Source organism: Chenopodium album, chromosome 26 (assembly GCF_948465745.1).
Source record: "Chenopodium album chromosome 26, dcCheAlbu1.1, whole genome shotgun sequence".
NCBI classification, from domain to species: domain Eukaryota; kingdom Viridiplantae; phylum Streptophyta; class Magnoliopsida; order Caryophyllales; family Amaranthaceae; genus Chenopodium; species Chenopodium album.
The window spans coordinates 5,522,734-5,545,735 of record NC_137859.1 but is presented as its reverse complement, the minus strand read 5'-3'; the positions used below and the strand labels follow the sequence as shown (position 1 = coordinate 5,545,735).

Here is a 23,002-nt window from a genome sequence, read left to right as displayed (position 1 = left end):
GTAGAAAGATTTATATTGCCTTATCTTATAATCACTTCTTCTAATTGAGATCGCATTGAGCATTTTGGTATAATTTGTATTTATAATTTTGTTTAATTTCTACTTGCATATATATCACCCCTCCGTATGGTTTCCCAATTATGGGAATTCCTATGTCAATTTTCTTGCATTTTAAATCGGGGTTGTTAAACGTCCCTCTCATTTTACAAGGGAATGCTCGCATTTTTTCAAGGGATTTTCATTTTTACCCCTAGCATATAAATACTCACGACTCACTCCACGACACTCACAACTTTTTTTCACTCTTTAACCTCACTTCCAAACTCTCATTCACTCTCATTTTATCTCTCAAAAAATTAAAAAAAAATTAATTTAATTAAAATCTGAAAAATAAAAAAACCAAAACACACACCACCAACAACCACCGACAGCCACCAATTGAAGGAGGTGACAAAGGCGATGGCTGATCAGCGGCGCATCAGGGTGACATACGCTTTAATCAGTTCAGTTCTTATCTTAATTTCCCTCTCACATAAAATATTCAGTTCTGATCTTATCTTAATTTCCCTCTCACATAAAATATTCAGTTCAGTTCAGCTTAGCTCAATGCAGTAAATGAGAACAGGCCCTAAAAATGGCATTTCAACCTCTCTCCTTATTGGCTACATATATGCATACAGTAACAGTATCTAACGTGCTAAAATAAGCAATGTTAAATTTGTAACTCCACATGACAAAAAAGAAAATAACTGTCTTATAGGACTATTAATCTACTTCATCTATTCTTAATTAGTATGAATCATACATTGTTTTATGTGTCAAACTCTCGTCCTATGCAAATTTTAACAAGCAGAATAACACAAAAAAGAAGAGAGGAAAAGAGGCTTCCATTTGGAAAATGGAAGAAGAATATCAAAGGGAAAGAAAAAAGGGGAGGAAAAAATTTTAAGCGTCTGGCTTCGACGGCTTAAAATACAGAATGTTACATAACATGAGTTGATCTGAACATCATCAGATACAACCATGAAAAAAAGGGGGCAAGTTTCCCCGTTTCACAAAAGATATCAGGATTCCTTGAAGTGCCAACGATTTCTTCTGTTATTTCCTCCATCAGTTTTATGAACTCATTCCTCTGACAAATCCAAGTTATTGAACAAGAAGACGATGCATACATAAACTTAAATCTGCCAAGAAAGTAGAGCAGTAAGTTAGATAAACCAATTGAAGCGATAATTCAAGGAAAATCTTATTAACTTAAACCTTTTCTTTTAAGATGAGCATGTAACAGGTAATCATACCTTTGGTATAATATATCTGTATAGGGGTGATAAAATATCAAATCTCTAGAACAATATCTGCAGCAAGCAAAAAATTTAAAAGATCAGCGGTAAGCTCATAAGATACTAGTAACCTTAACATTGAAATTATTTTCATAAATAAGCATAACAGTGCAAATAAACTCACAATCTGAATCTGTCTTGTCCCATTTACATCCCTCGCTTGGCCTTGGTTTGTCATCTTCCTCTTCGTTAACTTTCTTTTCTGTAGTATTGTGCTTATCTTCAATATATCTCTTCATCGAAGATGTCCGAGAAGCATTTTTAGGGTACATCTTCTTATGAATAATGGTTCGCAGTAGCTGGTGCATAGCCAAATCAAAAAGCATAAGCCTATCACTACACACACAAATCCAGTAGAATATATTAAGGATTTAGTAATATTCTTAGAACTGATAAACAATGTACCTTCTCCATTCTGGTCTCTTGTAGTGTGTCCCTCAAACTAGGAGCCGGTGTGAACCCATTTGCACAAACGAACATCTTCTTAAGAAGAAAAGAAATAGATTTTTTCCCAATCGCATTCTGAGTCTTCTCTGCCCGGACCTCTTTGCATTTACCAATTATTACACTAATTGTGCGTTCAATATCATCTTCCTTATAATCAGGATCAGTGCAAACAGCATTTGAAATCCTCCTGCTGACCTCCAAACTTGAAGGGCAGTTTAGGAATCTGTCCAGAGGAAGGTCAGAGCTTTCCTCTTGTTTAGCAGATTTTCGTTTTAAGAGCTTTGTCAATTCCTTTTGTAATTGACCAAACTCTTCTGGTGAAAACTCTGATAAGTCTGGGGATGGAGCAGAGGTGGGATTCTGTTCTAGTTCTTGATCATGGGTGGCAGTCTGAATCTCAGAGCTAGCAGCTTCTTCTTTGAGATCCTTGATACCAAATGTCCCGATTGTTAACAGTCCATGAGGCCAGTCATTGAACTCTTCTCTCTGGGAAGATTGTTTTGGAAGATCTGTCAAATTAACAAGAGGAATTAGGAGCCAGTTAACATTAGAGTATTAGACAATGAGAAACTTAGGAAATGCAGCAAAATTTTAAGATTATAGGCAACATAAAAACCCATTAATTTTATTAATATAAAGCTAGCCCCTGATACATAGGTCCTAGCAAACCTAGTTTAGAAGGAGCTGCATACAATATTCTATTTCTCTATCAGAGAAATAAGTTTCATGGTTCAAACCCCTACACCAGATTCATAATTTTATAAGTATTGCGGATCAATTTATGAATTTTAAGGCAGGCGTTGGATATAACATCCGTGCGAGGTCATGATTTTCTATGGTCATAATATACTTGAATTTGTCTAAAGATATGTTATCCCTGAAATCCGGAAAAGAAATTGGTCAAGACATTGACAATGAAATTTTCCTTAACACTTGAAGAAAAACACACTGTGTTGTCTAGAATTAGCTAGGGGTTTGCTTCTCTTAAAATCTAAGAATAGCATTTGCAAAGATAAACGAGTTCCATAACATGAATTTTCATCATTTACGTGGTTTTCTCTACAACAAAAAAATATTGTTTGTGGCAAGCAGTGCTAGACAATATACACGCGAACCTAAACTGGTTTCATCTTAGAAAAAGGTGATAATGAGGCAATGAGCCAATAGGGCATAAGCAATTGTGTAGAATCTAGATGTAGGATCTTAACACCCAACTCATTAGCTTAGCTAGTAGTAGGCTATAGACAATTATTCGTACTTGTGGTCCTAACGGGTTGATTTCCCTAATAGGTTGATTTCCCCAGTAAATTGCTATTGTACCTTGCACCATCTAAACAATGTTTAGTACCAGAAAAATCTAAGCATAAAATACACATTTCCAGATAACTGTAGGGTGAAGCTCCCTACACAACCAACCAAGTCTGCCACCTTGTCTATAACCAGAAGAGGAAAGATACCAGTTTTCTAGTCAGAGCATAGCCTAGAAACTGAGTAAGGACATATCCACTAATCACCATGCTTGGCAATTCTACGACTAAGTTAGACAATCTACGCTGGTCATTTTAAAAAAAATTAGAACGCAGAGCCGTACAAATCACAAAATATATACGTAGTACACAACTCAAGCGACTTAATTAAAATTAATCCAAGTACTTCCCTAAAGATACAAAACTTTTTTTGATTTATTTTATAAAAAATATTGATAAGACTCTAAAGTCAAAAGTTCAAAACTCCATATTGCTAGTACCGGCATAATTTATAGCATCAGTATTCTTTGAGTCGTTAAGGATATGGCAGGGTTAGAAAGGTGATTAAAAAAAAAAAAAAGCTAATTAAAACCCCAGGCCCAAACTACCCAAAAAATTTTGGTTGTGCTTCTAGCTAGACATGTGGTTATGGGATGTATGGGATGAAGCTTTAAGAGAAGATTATCCTAATTTTGAATTTTAAGCTGTTGAATTTTTTTTATTTTTTTAATTTTTATAAAAAAATCCTCAGCATCCACCAATTAGCTAATGATCTGTCACCAACATAGGGATAAAAGAGTTGGAAGCCTTCAAGAAAGCCTTATAATTGAAGCACGGATCTGAATAGCTAACCTGCTGAAACATCTTTTGTAATTGGAGACCATATTTCTTATTGCTTATGCATAATTAGGAAGTACAATAGAGATGAACACAGGAAACCGAGGATACCTAGGATATCAGAAGAGAGATAGTACTCAAACAAATAAAAAAAATAGCAAGCACAAAATCAGGAAACATGAAAGGAGACGCATACATTTGTAGCAATATGTATTCTTGCTTATCGACCTCAAAGAACCATACATGTAACTATGTAAGGCAATGCAAAACGGATATTAGTTAGGCAGAAATAAAGACTACATCTATGCATGTGCATGCTATATGGTTTTCAGATCTTTTGTCTTTCCTTTATTCCCTTTTTCCCTTTCTAGTGTTTTAACAAATTAAAGAGATCAGAACTCCTTATACTATACTACAAGTCTACAAGCCTACATGGTTGAGGTAAGCCTCTCCATTACATAAATATTACACAAAAAAGGTATCCCCATACAATGACCTTAGAAGGGCAACGTACATCTCCAAAACGTAATATATATGAAGAGCCAACGAGGATCTGAATTATACGGAGTAAGAAGGAAGAAACTTGGAGCCATGAAATCCTACTATAAACATGAACGCATTTCTCATGCAACTCATGCAAGTTGCATGAAAGATGTGATTTGTGCAAGTATATATTGGTGGAGGTAATGTAGTTATACCACTGAAAAGTCGACCGTAAAGAAAGATAACAAGGAAAAAGAAGCTTACTACTTGGTGGGACTGTATTCGGGGTTTGGTTCCCTGGTCTTCCATTAAGCTTGTTCTGCATCCAGTTGAAGAACTGCAATATTCACAAACCAGATAGTCTTTCTTTAGCAAACAATGATATAACTACAATAAAAAAGTTTACTACAGCTACATCATGCACATATATCTCTCTCCTCACCTTCATTGTCACCAAAGTATTTATTCTCTAGATTAAGAACTTCGTAAGAACGTCGACTTGGGGAGATAGAAAAACCTTCGTAGAGTGAGTTATTTTTAATAAGCCAATAAGCTTTGAGCAGTAACAAGACAACGCAAATGAGCAATTATAAGGTCAGTGCTACAGCTTAGGAGCTCTCTATTGGTGCAAGTTCCTAAACAGAGGGCCTCTTTTTCTCAATTAGCTTTTCCTAACAAACGTTCTCTCTCTTCCTCTCCTTTTCACATGGATCTCAACCTTTTCTACTATGTTCTCTTAACCTTGTTTTCAGCTATTATACTCCCATACCTCTCCAACTAGCAAGGATATCTATGCTAAGAAACATTCTCTTATAATATTGTTTAATAGTAAAGGGTAATATTTTAATATTGGTCTGTGTGAGTGTGAGGATTTGTCGCAGGCATGCTTCCCTAGCAATTCTTACTAAGCCTTCGTGTCTAAACATTGGTCCTTAGATCACTATAATAACCTATCCCCAAAAAACATTGCTTTCAGCAAAAATGTACAAGCGCAATCCCCACAAGATTTACCATTTAAAGGTAGAAATCATGCATGACATCAGTAATGAAGCTTATTAACAAGGGTGAATTCTCAGTCGGTATATGAATTTTTGATTCAGTATTTGATTCAAGGACTACAACTAATACTGCTATAATTATTTTCCAATTGACAAATATAATGACCAAAAAGATATAATGACCAAGTATATTTCAAGGAAGCCTTGTTTACTACAACGCTTTTAGTACTAACAAATAACAATGTTCCTCTTGTCTCTTAGGATAGATCAAATTATCATGCATCTATGCAAGATAATTTTCATTTAATTGAATAATGCATACAAGTCCAATCTCTAAGTAATGGAAACCACCATAAACGATGTGAGATCAATTGCCAAAAGTTCAAAATGTGAATATCTTGGAATGTGAAACATAACTAGAAACTTATGAAATCAATCAGTAAAGCAATATTAAAAAGTATACTGAAATGAGACTATGAAATCATTTGCCAAAAGCTCACAATGCCAAATTTCCTAAATAAGATACAGAGTAAGTACATAGCTAAAAATTAGCCAATCAACAAAATATTAGTCTCGATTATAAAATGGCCACCGGTGAATGCATGCTAGAAATAATAACAATATATCACATTCTACATTTTAAGTTTCCTAATGACTCTTTCCTTTTTTAGATGTATTGTTATTATTTCACCCCTTTTGTATTTCCCTCAAAAAACCACTATGTGACTCCAATAGCCTCGTGGTTGACCCTTTTTCCTTGGTATGCGTAGAAAAAAGATAGTACTAAATAATTAGATAAAGGATGAGTATATAACTAAGAATTGAATAATAGACATTATTCATATGGTGGAGACTTTAAGATTCAATAGTGAACGATAATTATGATACTCTAGTTCTAATTAGCTAGATACAAGATACTTTAAACTTTAAACACGGTTCATGTCCAAAGCCCTAGTCAACAGTAACTTCCTACACTTGTAGCAATGACTCATTTTCTAGCTCAATAATATGAGGCTACCCCATCTCTCCTGTCTTCTCTTGTATTTTCTTTTGCCTTATCATCACCCCAAATCTAAGGGCCAACCTTCCTAAAACACATGCAATTCCTAACCCTTCTTTAAACTTCATAAACAAGAAGGAAAAAAACACACACAAATTCCTACAATTATATGAGCCAACTTAATGACTGCATCATATTAAAGCTTATTTACACAAACAATCACATGTAAACAGAACAAAAAAGAGTGCATATTTGCCATTTGCCAAATAAGCATGGAATTAGTATATAAGAAGATTTGTTACAAAAAGACAATAGAAAAAAGGACAAGTCAGTAGGTCACATATAAAATTATAGACCGTAATTGCTGAATATGGCAGTTCACTAGCCTTTGTTTGACCAATATAATTGATTGATTAATTATAAAAAATATTTAATAACCACAAGCCACATGGATATGTATTAAAATAAAAAGGATAGAACATTTTGCCGTCGGGAGGGTGACCATTGCACCTGATCTTCTAATGCCTTACCAGTTAGTAGTTTCCATAATATCCCAAGTTCCAACAAAATAATGCCAATGAATGCTAGAATATATTCGGGACTTTTTGATTCATGCAATCACTCAAATTATATAATTTATAATATTTTTTTCAGATAATTCACTTGGTTTCAGCAAGTCATTAAGAATGTCATGAAGATTTACACATAAGATAATGTAGCTACAAACTCAAAACACATTCTATTTTATTTATAGAAACTTACGTAACATTGAAAGAATGGCTAAACAATATTAATACAAATGAGAAAATTCATACTATTGCTGACTAGATTACTTCATTCCAAATTTCCAATAGAGAAATTAGTTCATTACTTGTTGCATGCAAACTGAAGCGCCCGTTTATAGGCAAAAAAGAATCACTTATATTTTCACATAATCAAATGGAGAAACTCATAGTGAGAAATTGATCAATCAAACAGAATTGGGGGAAGATCAAGGGATGAGAGTAATGGAGATATTAGTAAAAAAATTATTGACAAAATGGAGAAACTCTTGCATATTTTAGTTGATAAATATTTTAATTAACAATTGTATTACTACCTTTTCTCCCTTAGCTTGTGCATATTTTCCCCTTCCTATTCAATTACTATGATGAACGTATATTGGTTGACTTTTATCTTATATTGATTGATTAAACTTCGTTTTGTCACAAGTCAAATTAAGTTGAAAAGAATGGAAACAACAAGGTCGAGGTCCACTATTCAAAAAAAAATCTTACCTCTTTCAGCTTTTTGAAAATACTTACAACACTTATTATTTTGACATGAAACAATTAATATTTGTCGTTTTTCTTTACCATTAACCTCAATAATTGCACTAACCTTTTATCGTTTCTCTCTCCTACAAACCGTCAAAAATATTTCCCATCAACCCTATTTGCACATTAAAATAATCACTTTATAATTTATATATACTACCCACTTAGGGCCTGTTCTCATTGACTGAACTCAGCTGAACTGAACTGAACTGAACTGAATATTTTATAAGAGAAGGAAATTAGGAGCTGAGCTGAACTGAACTCAGCTGAACTGAACTGAATTTCAACGTAAGAGAACAAGCCCTTAATCTCCTAAAACTACACCCAACGTAAGTGTTAAATATATTTAGGAGCCGAGGAGTATCTAATAATGTAAGTTAACCCATGCTTGACACTGGTCACATTGCCTTCCTTCTATTGGCAGGCAAGGCGTTGACCTGTTAAAACAAAGGACAAAGAGCTAATATCTTCCCAATAATAGTATATACTTTGTATATACTATACTCCATTTTATTTAGGGTTACTTGAGAAATTTATTACTACAATCCAAAAACAAGCATATACTGTTTTGAGTTATAATTACTTCCTTTGTACTTATGGCATATGTTATAGGCTAGAAACTGCCTAACAAATGACACCTACTTAAAGATTAAAATCAATCTATTTCCAAATACGCAACTTATTTTAGCAAATTTGTAACACATAATATTATTTATAATAAAGCTTAACTTATGCTAGAACAACCATTATCAGTTGAGGTGACAATGAAATTATTTAGATTAAGTCAATTTGGGCTCGGGCATTTTTAAGTAGTTTGTTCAGAAAAATCGATTTACGAAACAGAAATATCATTATGAAACGGAGGGAGTATATAGAATCGTAAAAACTTTGCATATCCCTGTCAAAAAAATTTATTTTTATAAAGTGGATTTTTTTAACGATTTTGACCGTCAGATGTAAATCACACTTAATTCAAATCGTTGTTAACCCATCTGCCTTACATGTGCTACATATACATACTTGCAATTAAGAATTAATAAAAGTCAACTTTGCATGGATGGAAACAGCCAAAATAGTGAAATGAAACAATTACTAAGTCTCGGTACCTAAAATGGTAATAATCCCAACATACCCCACTACTATGAATCTGTTTTTGGCAAGATAAAACAGAATGTAGGTTTTGGAGACCACTTGCCTCATTTATTTATTGAGTATTAAAGAGAAAATACTGTGAATTTACAATGAAAAATTGAAAAGTACTGGAGATAATGAGTGTTGGCCAATGTCCACAAACAATTTTCTATATTTCTCGGTAGAAATCCACAATAAATATACCGGTAATTTACAGAGTAAAAGAAATTTTTTTTTTGATCAGCACATGTGAAGTGACCCTCTCCAATAACTATCCTTCTCACTCTCACAGTCTCACCCTACCTTGTGAAAGTCATATGATTGTCCAAACTAAAGGACGAACCAATAGTATATACATTAAGCCAAGGGAAGAAAAAAAAAAACTCCAAATGGGTACATTTTCAATGAACGAAGGTAGTGATATTATAACTAACTAGTAATGAAAAGTGAAATCATACTCCAAAATATTAGCTGTTAGAGCATCCTTGATATTAATACTAGTAATGCATGCTTGCCCAAATACACTCTCTCCTCATTAAGGAAGTTGTGCATTGTGAAAGCAGCCCACTCTATAAGTTATTTGGGTAGGCAGAGGTTATAAGGCACCAACAAGTTCTGGCTTTATTTAGTTCAGACGCCCATTTTCCAAACAAGGCCAAGCACTTGGTTCTCAACCATGGGAAGATAGATGCACTGTTTGTATAAGAAGAAAGGGCATAATAGGTGGTGATTGACAGGAATAGTATAGTAAATTTCAATGCATTAACTCAACCACATTTCAGAGCTATTAGATATGGAAATCGCTTAGATAAACACAGCTGAGGTAGAAGAGTATAGATCTGAACATCATATGGCAATTAAAATGAACCAATAATGTGGTGGAATGATGTAACAATAGCAATTCTGCATTTAAGATCTTGCTTTTGCCCTCAACTTCAATATGTAAAGGAAGACGGGAAGAAAACAACCTCAATTGAGATTAGTATACAAGGGAAGAGAGTGATATAGAGTATGTTAAAACAAGGAGGTTAGTTGGCAAGGGGTTTGGTAGCATGAATCAATGAATGCAACATATGTATATTGATCACAATGTCTCAAACAAGTCATAAGAAAAGCATATCAAAGAGGATTTAAAGTTTACTTCCTATATTTTTTTAATTGTAGAATTACTTTATTTGCAATAATAATTCTCTTTCCCATCACATGCGTCCTCTCTTAATCCATCTCTTCTCTCCCAAAACCTTCCCCCGCCATTGTTACGAGTAATACAGAACACATGATTTTCTATTTTCTATCTAGTAAACTGTAAACACCTTACATTCACAAGTTGTTTAGAATAGAAAACGACACAGCATATAAAGGTGTTTAGAATAGGAAAAGAGAGCACAGGATTTGACCGATGATGCAAGTGAGACTCAATGTCAAGCAAAAAAACACCCCTCTCTAGACTTCAGTAGATAAAGGTGCAACCTTTTTACCTAAAATTTCTTTGTAATATCTAAAATTTCCAAACTTACCATCAACCACATTTACTTCACTTTAAAAATAAAATAAAATAAATCAAAAAAACCATATCCAAACTAAAAACACCCTTGATAGCCTTACCTTTAAAATTACTATACCATTAACAATTTTTTTTTCCTTCCTAATATCATATACAGTCTACCAAACACCCTCAAAGTTATCCTATGTAACATGCATTAAGCAAAGTTACCAATAGACTCAATCATTTTTTTCCCTTTAAAAAGCATTTTAAGCCACAAATTTGTCAATAACCTTTCCACTTCTTGAAAGGTCACCAATCAAAAGCAGCCACGACAGTTAAGCTAATCATTAAATTTGATAAATATCTAATTTAGGCACTTCAGGCTCAAGTAAAATGTTCCACCGAGAACAAGGCCACCACAGAAATTTTTATGTTCTACCCTCAATCGATCTAATTTGACTAGCCAGCAAGTGCAAATATTATGTTCTGAGTTCTGATCCTCTACCCCTAATTGTATTAACCAATCAGAAGTTGGAAGAAGATGCATCGATGATAGCCAACCCTAGGTTTTACAGAGCTGCCTCCAACTAGATTATTCAATTGGCAGACACAAATCTCAGCTGCACGAGCAACCTAAGTATCCACGTGTCGTGACTGCGAAAATTGTCAACTTTTAAAAAATTCAGGAAAAAGAAAAGGCACTCATGTTTAAGAATGCAATGTATTTTATAATCTTAAAACCCACCATTAAGCTATGTGTAAGACATTCTGTGGTTTACAGAAAGGTTTTAAAAACAGAGCCTAATCACAGATTAATTAGAACATAACCAATCAGATTAAGCAAGAAGAGAAACAAGTATTAAAAATAAATTCTCAGAATTATTTAAAACCATGGATTGTTCCGAAACTCGAGACCCGATTTCCCTGGGACTTCCCTTCAAAACTCCGAAAACTCGATCTCGAGATGCAAGAGATGGAAAGGGCAAGAAAAAGGAAGAAAATTTTAAAACAAAAATTACACCCACCAAGAAAGAAATATGTAGACTTTTCTTAGGCAAATGGGAAATCAAATGCATGTGAAAATTACTAGATGTACGTATGTATTATTGTATAAGGAATTTGGGAAACCCAACTTATAACTAAAAACAGCAAATAATGAGCCAAACTTTCCTGAAACGGAATCTCCACTAGCACAATGAAAGACCATGATGTGGAACTTTATCCTCCATGGAAGTGGCTGTAATTATAAGCCTAAAAACTTTGACCATACTTCCATTGGATCTTTCATAGTTAAAAGAATATAGTAAAAATTACTGCAACTAGTTTGCTAATCAAATATAATTAAAGTAAAATCAAGTTACGTGGCAACCAGTACATCATGTAGACAAAAGCTTAGAATATGTTGTTAACTTCCACTTTGCCAAGAGAGGTCCTAAAAAGGAGTAAAATGTAGAGATAAGGTGTGCACCTTGTGGGGGCCTTTGATGATCATAGACCGGATTTGATGGAAAACGTAGTTCCATATTTAGTACTGGTAAGAGCTGTAAAATTTGGTAACTCAGCATCAGAACATTTCTTACATGAATTAGGGGGAGTGGGTTTGACACTTTATAAATTTACATCAAACTCTACATATTTTTATATTCATAAGAACCAATAGAAGCACATAAATATTAGAATAAGATGAGTGTATGCATAGTAATTAGGAACGCCAAAACTTCTCTATTTTATCAACAATCAGCCATGCCCTTTTGAAATAAATGTTCTATGTCATTTATAGTCTCTTCTCATACGAAAACTGCTTTTATCTTAGTATGCACAAGGTATTAGTGAAAAAATCATGAGGTGGGGTTATTTACTCTAGAGAAGCCCTCTCACTTGAAAGAAGAGTAGACACAAGATAAGCTAAACAGACTTAATAAGCTTGAACTAAATTGGTTAAACTGCTTGAGGCAACTATTCTCAAACACATATTCAATTAATGAATCTTGAAATTGAAGAGAATAAAAAAAAAAAAATAAATAAATAAATAAATTTACTATCTAAAGACTCATAAATAACAAGTCATTCGTCTAGAAATTTCTCTCAAAAAAATTAATACGCCAAAGAATTATTAACTCTTTAGGTTGACAATTCCCATGAGAGAAATACAAAATCACCCACAAAATGTATTTCATCCCTCATCATTGTTGTTTTTATCAAAGTTTTCTCTAAATCTCTTTCATGGGTTGTCAACCTTAAAATCACCAAACATTGGTCAAATAATAAATTGCAGTATAAGCCCCTACAGGTACATTCTACAAGCTATTTGTTGAGAGCACACACTTGCAATAAGCTAATCAACTACAGTATGTCAATAATGCTTACTTTCTAAACTTTTATCAATGACAATTTGGATAACAACCTTTCCTACATTAACCACTAAATTCCCAAATATGGACATCTTGGACAATATATCAAACGTCTTATAGCAATTGGCATTAAAGACTAGTATAATAACTTTGCTAACATAGGTGACAACTTTTATTGATCCTTGACTTCATACATATCCAAACAATAACTTAACCAAGTTGTAAATAGTAATCCAAGCAATAAGTGAGGGTCTAATCAAATTGCTAAGCTTGCCTCACTCAAGTCTAAACTCTTAATTATTTGGTTGACTAAAGCAAGATTTACACAAAGGAATCAGCACATCAAAGCTGAGATAAGTCTATCCGAATTTGTAGCAAGTCAAGTCATAGCCAATCCTAGCTTCAAGTGTAGTGGAACCTGAAATGTTTGACTTTAACATCAATTCATTTGTATTAGTATTCATTCAGGTGCCGGTCAAATCAGGTACATTGACTCAAGAAGTCAAGAGTATTAGTCAGTCTTAAGGCTAGGGAAAAAAGAGCAATATCCATATTTATAAATGCAAAACAAAGGCAAACAATGAAGTTTAAAGCATAAGAAATGCATATGTACCATGTAAAGTGGGCCAAAAACTAATATATACCTAGTCTACCTCTATACCAAGAATTTTATACTCCTCTTTATGTTTTTACCTAGTCTCCTCGTTTCTTCCCCTTCGTTTTCTCCCTCCAAAACTTCAACGTACATTGCTTCCTAATCCTTAAATTTGCTAAACTTTCAAGTACATCCGCTTGATTATTTAAATTCAGTTCTCGATTCTCTTTCTTCCCTCTTCACTTTTGATTCAGTAGTTTAAAAGAACATTAGAAAACAAAAAGTGAACCGATGATAATAAATGGAATAAGTGAATTTAACAGATTTAGGAATTTGTTAGGTAATGATATATTACTAGATGTATTAATGGTACATCCACCTGTGAAGTTCCTCCTGTTGCCACAATTTTAATCATTTTTTTGGTTATTTCACTTTTGAAAATAAACCTGAACTCAATTTTGTTATATACAGACCTTGCATCGCACCGGACATTCCTCAGACTTCTAACAAAAGGTTTTACCATCTAATTAGACAGTCTTTTTAGAGAAAAGGTTTATTTACAAAGTACCTCTCAAAATTGTAGGAAAATTCTATCTCAATAGCTCATCTCACAAACTGTCCAACTGCATAGGTAGATTAATACTTCGTATGCCAGAACCTTTCAAAGCTAAAAAACTCAACACATAAATAATGAATCAGTTGTCTTCAAATTTAAAGTTCAGACATAATCAATTGTTTTGTAGCTAACAGCATTTGCTACAAAAAGCCCTTGTCAAAATTTTTGCAAGAATACATCTCTAGTTCTCTACTATGCCTTCGTTCAACAAAATAACAGATACAATAAACTTTGAACAGACAAAGTTAAGCTTAGACTGCAGTTGATCTTCTGAATGAAAGTGGAAAGTCATGGACTATTTTTTTCTCTAGATAAGATATACAAGCTTTTTTATTTCCAGAGAGAACATAAAGAGCAAAAATAGAGAGCAAGCAGTCCTCAATAGAGAAAGAGGGAAAGAGGAAACATTATTACACCAAATTCCTATTGTGAGGCTTTGACTTTCATTGCATGATCCTGATTTTATAGTCTCATATTCTCAAATCCATCCTTGAATAAATTTTAGTAATAAGTCTTATTTTCTTTGCCTTGGAAGGCGGTAATCAACCAGTTTTACCTCCAACCTCTCTATAATCAAAACTTTTAATATGCTAACTAACTGCTGGACAAAGCTGTCCTGCTAAAAAACTTCCCTTCTCTTTTGCACCACTAGTATCCTCAAAGTTCTCAACCTAATTAAACAGAGAGCTTTGTTATCTTCAGGTTCTTGAAAACTCACCTAGGGAGGCATAAATACCCATTACCATCTCCCACCACAGAAACAAAGTAAGCAATAATACTTTCTAACATCTTGCATTTACAGGTCTATAGATGGAGATTCAGACACATGATTCATCAGCTCCAAGCTTCTCAAGAATAATGATTTGTCATTAGTACTCAACTGTAAAGCTAACGAGATTAGGTTCCCAGGTCCAAAAGCTACATCAGTTCAAAGCCAAAGCAAAAGTTTTCTTAAGAATATAAGAACTTCCTATAAGTACATATCTTTAATCTTAAAACATTGTATGGCCCAACCCTACAAGGCTACAACTCTTTCGGTTATGTAGCAAAAGAACCCTTCTGTTAGGCTACTCCTACAACTCTTACGGTAGACAACAGGCAGAAGACTCTTAATGAATAGTTTCAACATACAAGCTTTCTTAACCAATTTCAAAAGATTGGGCTTTCACTGTGTGGACCTCCTACGCTACAGTGTCGGTGGCTTCTGCTTTCTGTTCCAGTATCCATATGTTTGTATTTGGAGCCTCGGAAGGGTATTTGGCGTTCTAAACTCCTTATAGCTATCAATGTTTTTGGCTTGGGATATTTCAAAAGAAAGTACTACCTATTATTGACAATCATGTGAAATATGAAGGGATGTAGTTATGGATAGTTGTCATCTCTGGGCATGCCATTGAAATTATCTGTGTGTTCTGCAGGAAATTTTTTATTGGACATTGCTTAACTACACCTTGTTGATGGTGAGTCTGTGACTTGAGCTTATTTCTGTTAGGTACAGACATACATGGAGCTTCAATATTTTTCCTTTAATTTTTTGAAGGATAAAATTCTTTTAACAACAATCAAAGAGAATACAAAGAATAGGAACAAGAGTCCTCAAAAATCAAATTAGTAAATTTATAAAATATGGCACTACGCCAGTCTCATTAAGTATCAATACATGTTGTTCAGTAGATCTTTGTTGGAACTTGGGAAACATTCCTACATAAAAATGCCATAAAGAGGCAAGATACATTATTTCAGCAAGCCACCTAACTAGAAATATTGCTCCAAATTTTCTCAAGAAATATTGCTCCAAATTTTCTCAAGAATATTGCTCCAAAAAAGTGTTCATTCCTTTCCAACAACAAAGCATACTACGGGTCATAAAAGTTCCCTTTCCTTCTTAACTCTACCAGTTCACCAAGAGGATTGCAAACACAACTGATTCAACAGCAAAGAGCCTATTCCACAAAAAAGGAAGTTAATCCAGAATGGAGGAAGTAATAGATCTCAGACTACTCACTTCAGAGATGCATAGGAGACTGTCTCAAGGAAAGATGCAACAAAGAGGCAAAGATCTCGTCAGACTTAGTGTCACGGTCCGGATGTTTTGACACCGGGTCGTGCGGCGCGCCCTCGTCTATTGAGGACAAGGACGCAAGCCTAGAACGGAAGAGGTTCGTGAGCACACAGCAACACGGACCAAGGGTATCTCAAGGAAGCACTCGTTAACCACGGGTGCGGAGTCGGGGCTTGTGACGGCCGATGCTTCAAAGCGGGCACAAGCGGAACCGACGAGGAAAGGCGTCTCTTGAAGGTTTCTTAGTTTGGTGGGGGGATGCTTCAAGACAAGGCAAGCACAATATCTATAAAGGATTAAACAACAACACAAGTCTTAAAGCAAGGCAAAGGGGTAGGGAGCTTAGATTCAATAAACCATTCGCTCCCTAAAGAGCTTTATATAGTATTAGTAGAGAATTACAAGTGAACGTTGGAATGACAGTAACACAATAATTCTCCCTAGAGCCTAAAAAGTAAAAAGAAAGACATAAGAGACATTACATAAGGGAAAATACAATAAAAAGGGAAGGGGATACATAGAGAAAGAGGCGGATTCTAACATCCTCCCCCACTTAAGCCGTCGACGACCTCATCGACTTACAAACAAACTTACACAAAAAGAAAAAGAAATAGCAGCTTCAATCTTCGGTTGCTGAGGAGGTTCTCATCCTGAATCTGATGTTGGCGCGACTGCTGCTGTTGCGGCTGTCATCTTCTGCATCTGGGTGATATGGTTTGAGTCGACTAACGTGGAAGACTGGGTGTATCCTCATCCACGTAGGTGGTTCAACCTTGTAAGCACTCTTCCCAATCCGTTTGATGATGCGGATGGGGCCTTCATATTTCCTGATCAGTCGACGATCCCTTCCTCGAAGAAACTTGAGTTGTTCTGGCAGAACTTTCACCATCACCATGTCCCCTACACTAAACTCCAACGGCCTTCTATTCTGGTCGGCCCACTTCTTCATTCTTTTCGATGCTCACTCTAAGTAAGCACGAGCAACTTCCATGTTTTGTTGCCATTCTCGCTTGAACTCTCGTGCTTCGCGGCTCCTCCCCTCTTCGGACGTTGCTATGGTGTGTGGCAGGAGAGGTTGTTGGCCCATCACCAGTTCAAAAGGGCTTCTGTTGGATGCCGTACTCTTCTGGGCGTTGAAGCAAAGTTGTGCAACATCAAGGAGTTTCACCCAATCCTTCTGGTTGGCGCTGACAAAATGTCTCAAGTATTCCTCTAAAAGACCGTTGAATCTCTCTGTTTGCCCATCAGATTGCGGATGGTGGCTCGAAGACATGTTCAGGTCTGATCCCATTAGCTTAAACAATTCAGTCCAGAATATGCTCGTGAATCTTCTGGTCCGGATGTTTTGACACCGGGTCGTGCGGCGCGCCCTCGTCTATTGAGGACAAGGACGCAAGCCTAGAACGGAAGAGGTTCGTGAGCACACAGCAACACGGACCAAGGGTATCTCAAGGAAGCACTCGTTAACCACGGGTGCGGAGTCGGGGCTTGTGACGGTCGATGCTTCAAAGCGGGCACAAGCGGAACCGACGAGGAAAGGCGTCTCTTGAAGGTTTCTTAGTTTGGTGGGGGGATGCTTCAAGACAAGGCAAGCACAATATCTATAAAGGCTTAAACAACAACACAAGTCTTAAAGCAAGGCAAAGGGGTAGGGAGCTTAGATTCAATAACCATTCGCTCCCTAAAGAGCTTTATATAGTATTAGTAGAGAATTACAAGTGAACGTTGGAATGACAGTAACACAATAATTCTCCCTAGAGCCTAAAAAGTAAAAAGAAAGACATAAGAGACATTACATAAGGGAAAATACAATAAAAAGGGAAGGGGATACATAGAGAAAGAGGCGGATTCTAACACTTAGTCTATTTTTGTTTATGCTACCAAAAGTTATGGTTAGGGTCCCAAAGCAATAATGGACTTGGGTAATTTGATAATAGTAAGCATATGACACATAATTATAAATGACACTAGCCTAAGAGCATGCCTAAGTTTGACAAAGACTAAGACAGATGCACAGATCCTACAACCATTTCACATCTGGTCTAGAGATAACATTTCCGACTAGAAAAGGTTAAGAACCTGCAACCCTCTGCAAGAAATATCTTATCAACTTACCTAGTAACAAAACTATAATAGAATATTTACCAGATGAAAATAGCACATTACAAGCCAAAACCACCTATCATTCAACTATCCTACCTCTTCTTATTTGCCTAAATTAATAGCACTTCAACCTAGAATCAAGACTATAACAGAATATTTACCAGATAAACTATTCACAAAAAGATCATCAAAACTTAAGTCCTCAACCAATAACTGACACAAAATGAGCAGAGTACCCCTAAATTAACTTATGCAACCCATGAGAAGCATAATCAATTTATGCCTAACTACCTCATTTTCCAAAACAAAAATTTGGCTATTAGTAAAGACCCCTAAAGGAAGGAAAGGGAGCTAGACCTCAATCGTAAATCTAGATTCTGGCATCATTTAATATTACATCATATATTCATGAATACAAAGAGGGGATGTAATGTAAAAAATAATAAAATAAAATAAAAAAGATAATTATCGGGCTATGGTGTACCTTCACTAATCATAACTCATCATGCCTTATGTCTAGTGCATCTGCAATTACGTGAACAAAGGAAAAATCAATTAGTAAATGATTAACTGTCAAATTTTGTTTTAATAATAAGAGTTACACAATAGGCTTTTTCTTAGTTATAAAAGATCAAGCATGCCAATCTCTAATTGCTGGCCCATAATCTATGAGCCAAAACTGAGCAGAGACTTATCAGACTTTTACCTTTCTTTCACTGTTAAAAAAATAACTCTCAAAGAATATCGCAGTTCAATTAAGTTCAGTAATATAGGTACTCTCTTAAACTTAGAACTATATAATAACAAAAGCAGTCCTAAACAAGAATTTCAGGTATTCTGACTTTTTACAAGCATTTCAAACATCTTAGTTCAAAATGTGAATGTTTAGACTTTAAAGTCTTAACTTGCCAACCACTAATAAGAGTACAACTTAACCAATTAAAGAATACTTGAATTGGCGCTATTCAGTGGTAATGTAAAACATCTATCATATGACCTACTAAATCATGTACTTCCTCCATTTTCTTGAGTTCTACACACTTTTACTTTAATCCCTTTATGTCAACCTTTTATACATTTGTTGTCATCTCTTGCCCAACCTTGTAGGCTTGTAATATTCCTTAACCTATATCTCTCCTCCTAAAAGTAAAGTACCCTCATGCTATGTTACTCAGCCTCTTCGTTGCACCTCAAGTACCCGTGTCTGGTCTTTGACACTCCAACATGAGTAGCACACTTGGACACTTCATCAAGTAGAACACTTGAACAAGTACCCATGTCCAAGAAGTGTACCCTGACTTTGTGTAACATAGCCCACATGGGTGAGTCTTTCAAAACAAAACCAAATTAAAAAAAAAATAAAAATAAATTAAAAATAAAAATAAAAATAAAAATAAAAATAAAAGAAAACCAGAGGTTGTACATTATATTATTTCTATTTTTTGTTCAGTATTTCATGCTGTTCCCAAATACGACAATATCTAATAGAGAAGGGTCATGTTGGCATTTTTCTCAAACACCTCACGCAACAGTTTGGTTTGCATTAATAAATGAAAGATATTGTATAAAAAAAATGTGTTCATAAAACATACCAAAGAAAAATGACATCTCCCTTGAAGCAGACTGGATAGAATCAGAACCATGGACACAATTCCTCTCTGTGTTTAATCCACACATTGCTCTGATGCTGAAAGCAAAATGGATAAGGTTCAAAACGACAAGCAAATTTTGGCAAGATAAAAAGTTCTCTCATTAAAACAAGTGCCTGAGTAAACACCAAATAGTAGGCCAACTTTAAGCCCAAAAGAAAAGCATGGAGCCAAATGGAAATAATAACTAAAAGAAAGCTTCAAGTGTAAGGATTCTGCAGATGCAAACAACCTTTGAGGATGAGTGACTTTAGCCTTCTCCGCATCAGTGGGTCCAATCAGCTTACGCCAATCAGCAACAGCATTGTCCTTCTCCAGGATCATCACCAAGATTGGACCACTGGACAACAAATGTCAGATTGGCAAGAGATATAGAAGACAAGTTAAGAATGTAATTCATGCTTAAAGATGGATAATTAAATGGACAATTTAGTAACCTCCCCACCCAACCCCTTTGAAGAAAACTTCTTCTTATATATTTTCCATACATACATAATATTTGGGCTTTACAGCATTGCCATGAAACAAAAACATAATTGACATGCACTAGTCACATTAGAGAAGAATTCATAGTAAAATCTTTATGACATATAGCTGTGGGTATAAGAAAATACACATAAGCAAGAAAATGAAACTTTAGCAGGCTCCACAGGCACTACTCCACCACCCTTACCCCATTTACATAGCAAAGACATAATATGCGAGAAATAGATAACATATCTTTTTGGCCTTTGCCATTAATGCATGGTAAAATGCTAAATTAGTGTAACTTTAGGCTTCTTGAAACAATTCAGAGTTTTCTAACATGACAGAGAGCCAATCCCCACCACTAAGACGGCATAGGCAAGCTTCCCAAAATTCGAAAAATCACATTGGTATTATAAAAGATAAAAAAGGTTATTTGGACAGATAACAAGGAAGAAAGATAAAAATATATATATATATATAGATAAACTATTTATTGAACTGTACATTAATGACTAAGTTAAAGAATGCCTGATCGCATACCTTGTCATGTATTTGATAAGACTTGGAAAAAAGGTTTTAGAAGAATGCTCAGCATAGAAGCTTCTCACAGTATCCTCATCAAGCTGAATCTTCATCTCCCTCTTAATACTAAACCCAGAATCCATGATTATAGCTTTTATTTTATCACTGTAATTACCATGGACTCCATCTGGCTTTATCATAGCAAATGTTTTCTCCTTCTCCATTTCTCCACAAGAAGAAAATCTGCGTAATTCATATGTTTAATATAGTCTAACCGAAAAAATTGGACAGTTGCATTATTTGTTCAGGGGAGAAAATCTCAGAAGTTGAAACTGCATCTACTGCACACATGAGCAGTAAAATGATTCTGACTATTACTAGCAGAAATAAAAATAGAAAAATGAAAACTTAAAGCAATTAATTCAATAGATAAGTTATCTCCGTAGGTGAGATTAATTATCAACTGATAAAGAATAATCTACCACATCGATGCAGTGATAACATGATAGTTATTTACATAGTAATAACTTCCCACAATCCAGATTCCACTCCAAAACAGTTCAAGCAAAATCCGCTGCTAAGGGCTCAACATAGTCTTATTTGGTCCATCAAGCATACTATGATATCAGCAAAAAAACCTCAAGCAATGATATAGATCAACAATGTAGGAGAGCATGTCATAAAAAGTTCCATACTCATTTGGCTCTCAGCTACATGAATGCTACAAGCATCTACAACATGCATGTAGGAGCACTTGCTGGTGTCTCATTTTCCATCAGGAGATATTGACATTAGAAAATACTTCCGTGATTTAGAACTCACAACTGAATATTTTCAACCACTTTCCTAACCATCTAGATGAATTATGATGTAACAAAGCCCTTGGACAAGAGTTAGACAAGAAAAGGGACAAAGAGATCTAAATTTTCAAGAATCGATTATGTGTGGGACTGGAGGAGAATATTATTGTCAAAGTATGTGATTCATATATACTGTAGAATCAAGGATTAAAAGCACAAGATGATCAATCATCCATTTATCTAATAAAGGTAGTTCTTATCAAGCACTCCATCCATCCTAACAATAATGTATGATCTTTAATTGAAGCATCCTGAAAAATATCTCCTTCCATATTAAAAGTTTTTTCTTAAATTCCACCTTGTATAATTATTTTAACTCTTTTGTTTGCCCCTTAAGATTTTCACCTCTCAAACTACCGACCTTTTGAATAGTTATGAATATAAAGGCTTTTCAGATACCAAAAATGAATAGTTCAAGTATTCAATTCATCCTGAAATTAAAATTTCACATTAAAATTTCACTATGGAAAAAATTGAGTGCAGGACATCAAATCATAGTATCAACATGGAAAGTGGAAGTGACACGAAAACCGCCGTAATTGCAAATGCAACGGACGCCTCGAATAATGAATGTAATTGCAATCATACGAAACCCTATGTTTGACACTAATGTCAATCATCAAAAATTAACTAATAAAAAAAACAGACGCAAATCGATGAACAACAAAATCAAGACCAATGATCATCGCAATCATACAATTGAACCAAATCATCGAAGACAAATTTCTTATACCTCAGCATTTGCAATTAATCTCAGAAATCAGCAATGAATATGAAAATTCACAACATTTGGAAAATAAATAAAATTGCGCGAAAAACATTGTTGATTTCAGCGATTCAACTAGCATAAAATTAAACGACTAAACATCAAACACACTATATAATTTGAAGAAATAAAATGCAGCAATAATTTAGCATTAACAGGAGAAAACAGGAGAGAGAAATTGAAAAAAAATTACCTGCTCAGACAAAAGGCGGCTGATATGATGAAGATGGAGAGAAATCTGTGAAATTGCGAAGCCATTGATGAAATAATTGGAGATTTGCAGAAAAATTTGGGAGTGAAAAGGTTAATACTGCAGAATTTTGAAGATTAAGGGTTATATTTGCAGAAAAAGGGGATACGTAGATGAGAGGATTTAAGAGCGGGAAAAAGAGAAAGGGGGAATAAACTTTTTTGGTACCAAATGGTCCAAGGGAAGATTATGCAGTGGGCCACACCCGGTGAGCGGATGTTAAACTAGTAGGGGTGACCCGTACGGCCGTACCGTTAGTACTAACGGTTCGGGGACCCGATAACCAAAAACACTAAAAGTGATACCCATAACCGGAATCGATAAGTTTGGGTACCCGGACTTCGGGTACCCGGATTTTCAGATCGGTTATCGGGTACCCAATAAGATATCCAATAATGATAATTATACTTAATTATGTAGTTATTATAATATAATTTACAATTAATTAACAACAATACCATATGATCTTGACCAA

General features: G+C 34.9%; 1 protein-coding gene across 5 annotated transcripts; it reads right to left on the bottom strand.

Moving 5' to 3' along the window:
- Positions 1-855: 855 nt before the first annotated feature.
- LOC145617506 (putative nucleoside diphosphate kinase 5) lies at positions 856-22,702 on the bottom strand. 5 transcript variants are annotated; one of them, XM_081672212.1, is made up of 8 exons: positions 19,605-19,681; positions 18,497-18,537; positions 11,754-11,826; positions 4,619-4,691; positions 1,746-2,296; positions 1,465-1,639; positions 1,299-1,355; positions 856-1,184 (listed from the first exon to the last, which is right to left on the bottom strand). In XM_081672212.1, the coding sequence occupies exons 3-7, from the start codon at positions 11,775-11,777 to the stop codon at positions 1,336-1,338; spliced, it is 843 nt and encodes a 280-aa protein (XP_081528338.1). In that variant the 5' UTR covers positions 11,778-11,826; positions 18,497-18,537; positions 19,605-19,681; the 3' UTR covers positions 856-1,184; positions 1,299-1,335. The 5 variants fall into 5 exon arrangements, 4 of the variants coding, with proteins under 4 accessions (XP_081528338.1, XP_081528340.1, XP_081528341.1 ...); XR_014107749.1 differs by lacking the exons at positions 856-1,184; positions 1,299-1,355; positions 1,465-1,639; positions 1,746-2,296 and adding exons at positions 19,894-20,001; positions 20,670-20,894; positions 22,471-22,702 and having other exon boundaries at positions 4,634-4,691; positions 19,605-19,699; XM_081672214.1 differs by lacking the exons at positions 856-1,184; positions 1,299-1,355; positions 1,465-1,639; positions 1,746-2,296; positions 4,619-4,691 and adding exons at positions 19,894-20,001; positions 20,670-20,894; positions 22,471-22,702 and having other exon boundaries at positions 11,602-11,826; positions 19,605-19,699.
- Between the last annotated feature and the right edge of the window lie 300 nt (positions 22,703-23,002).

What these genes read in the sequence shown, in the direction of transcription:
- LOC145617506 (XM_081672212.1), bottom strand. Translation starts at nt 11,777, where the DNA reads ATGATCATCAAAGGCCCCCACAAG. An exon ending in TCATCAAAGGCCCCCACAAG is followed by an intron (nt 4,692 to 11,753) that starts GTGCACACCTTA and finishes TGAATATTGCAG; the next exon opens with TTCTTCAACTGGATGCAGAA. An exon ending in GAATACAGTCCCACCAAGTA is followed by an intron (nt 2,297 to 4,618) that starts GTAAGCTTCTTT and finishes TTAATTTGACAG; the next exon opens with ATCTTCCAAAACAATCTTCC.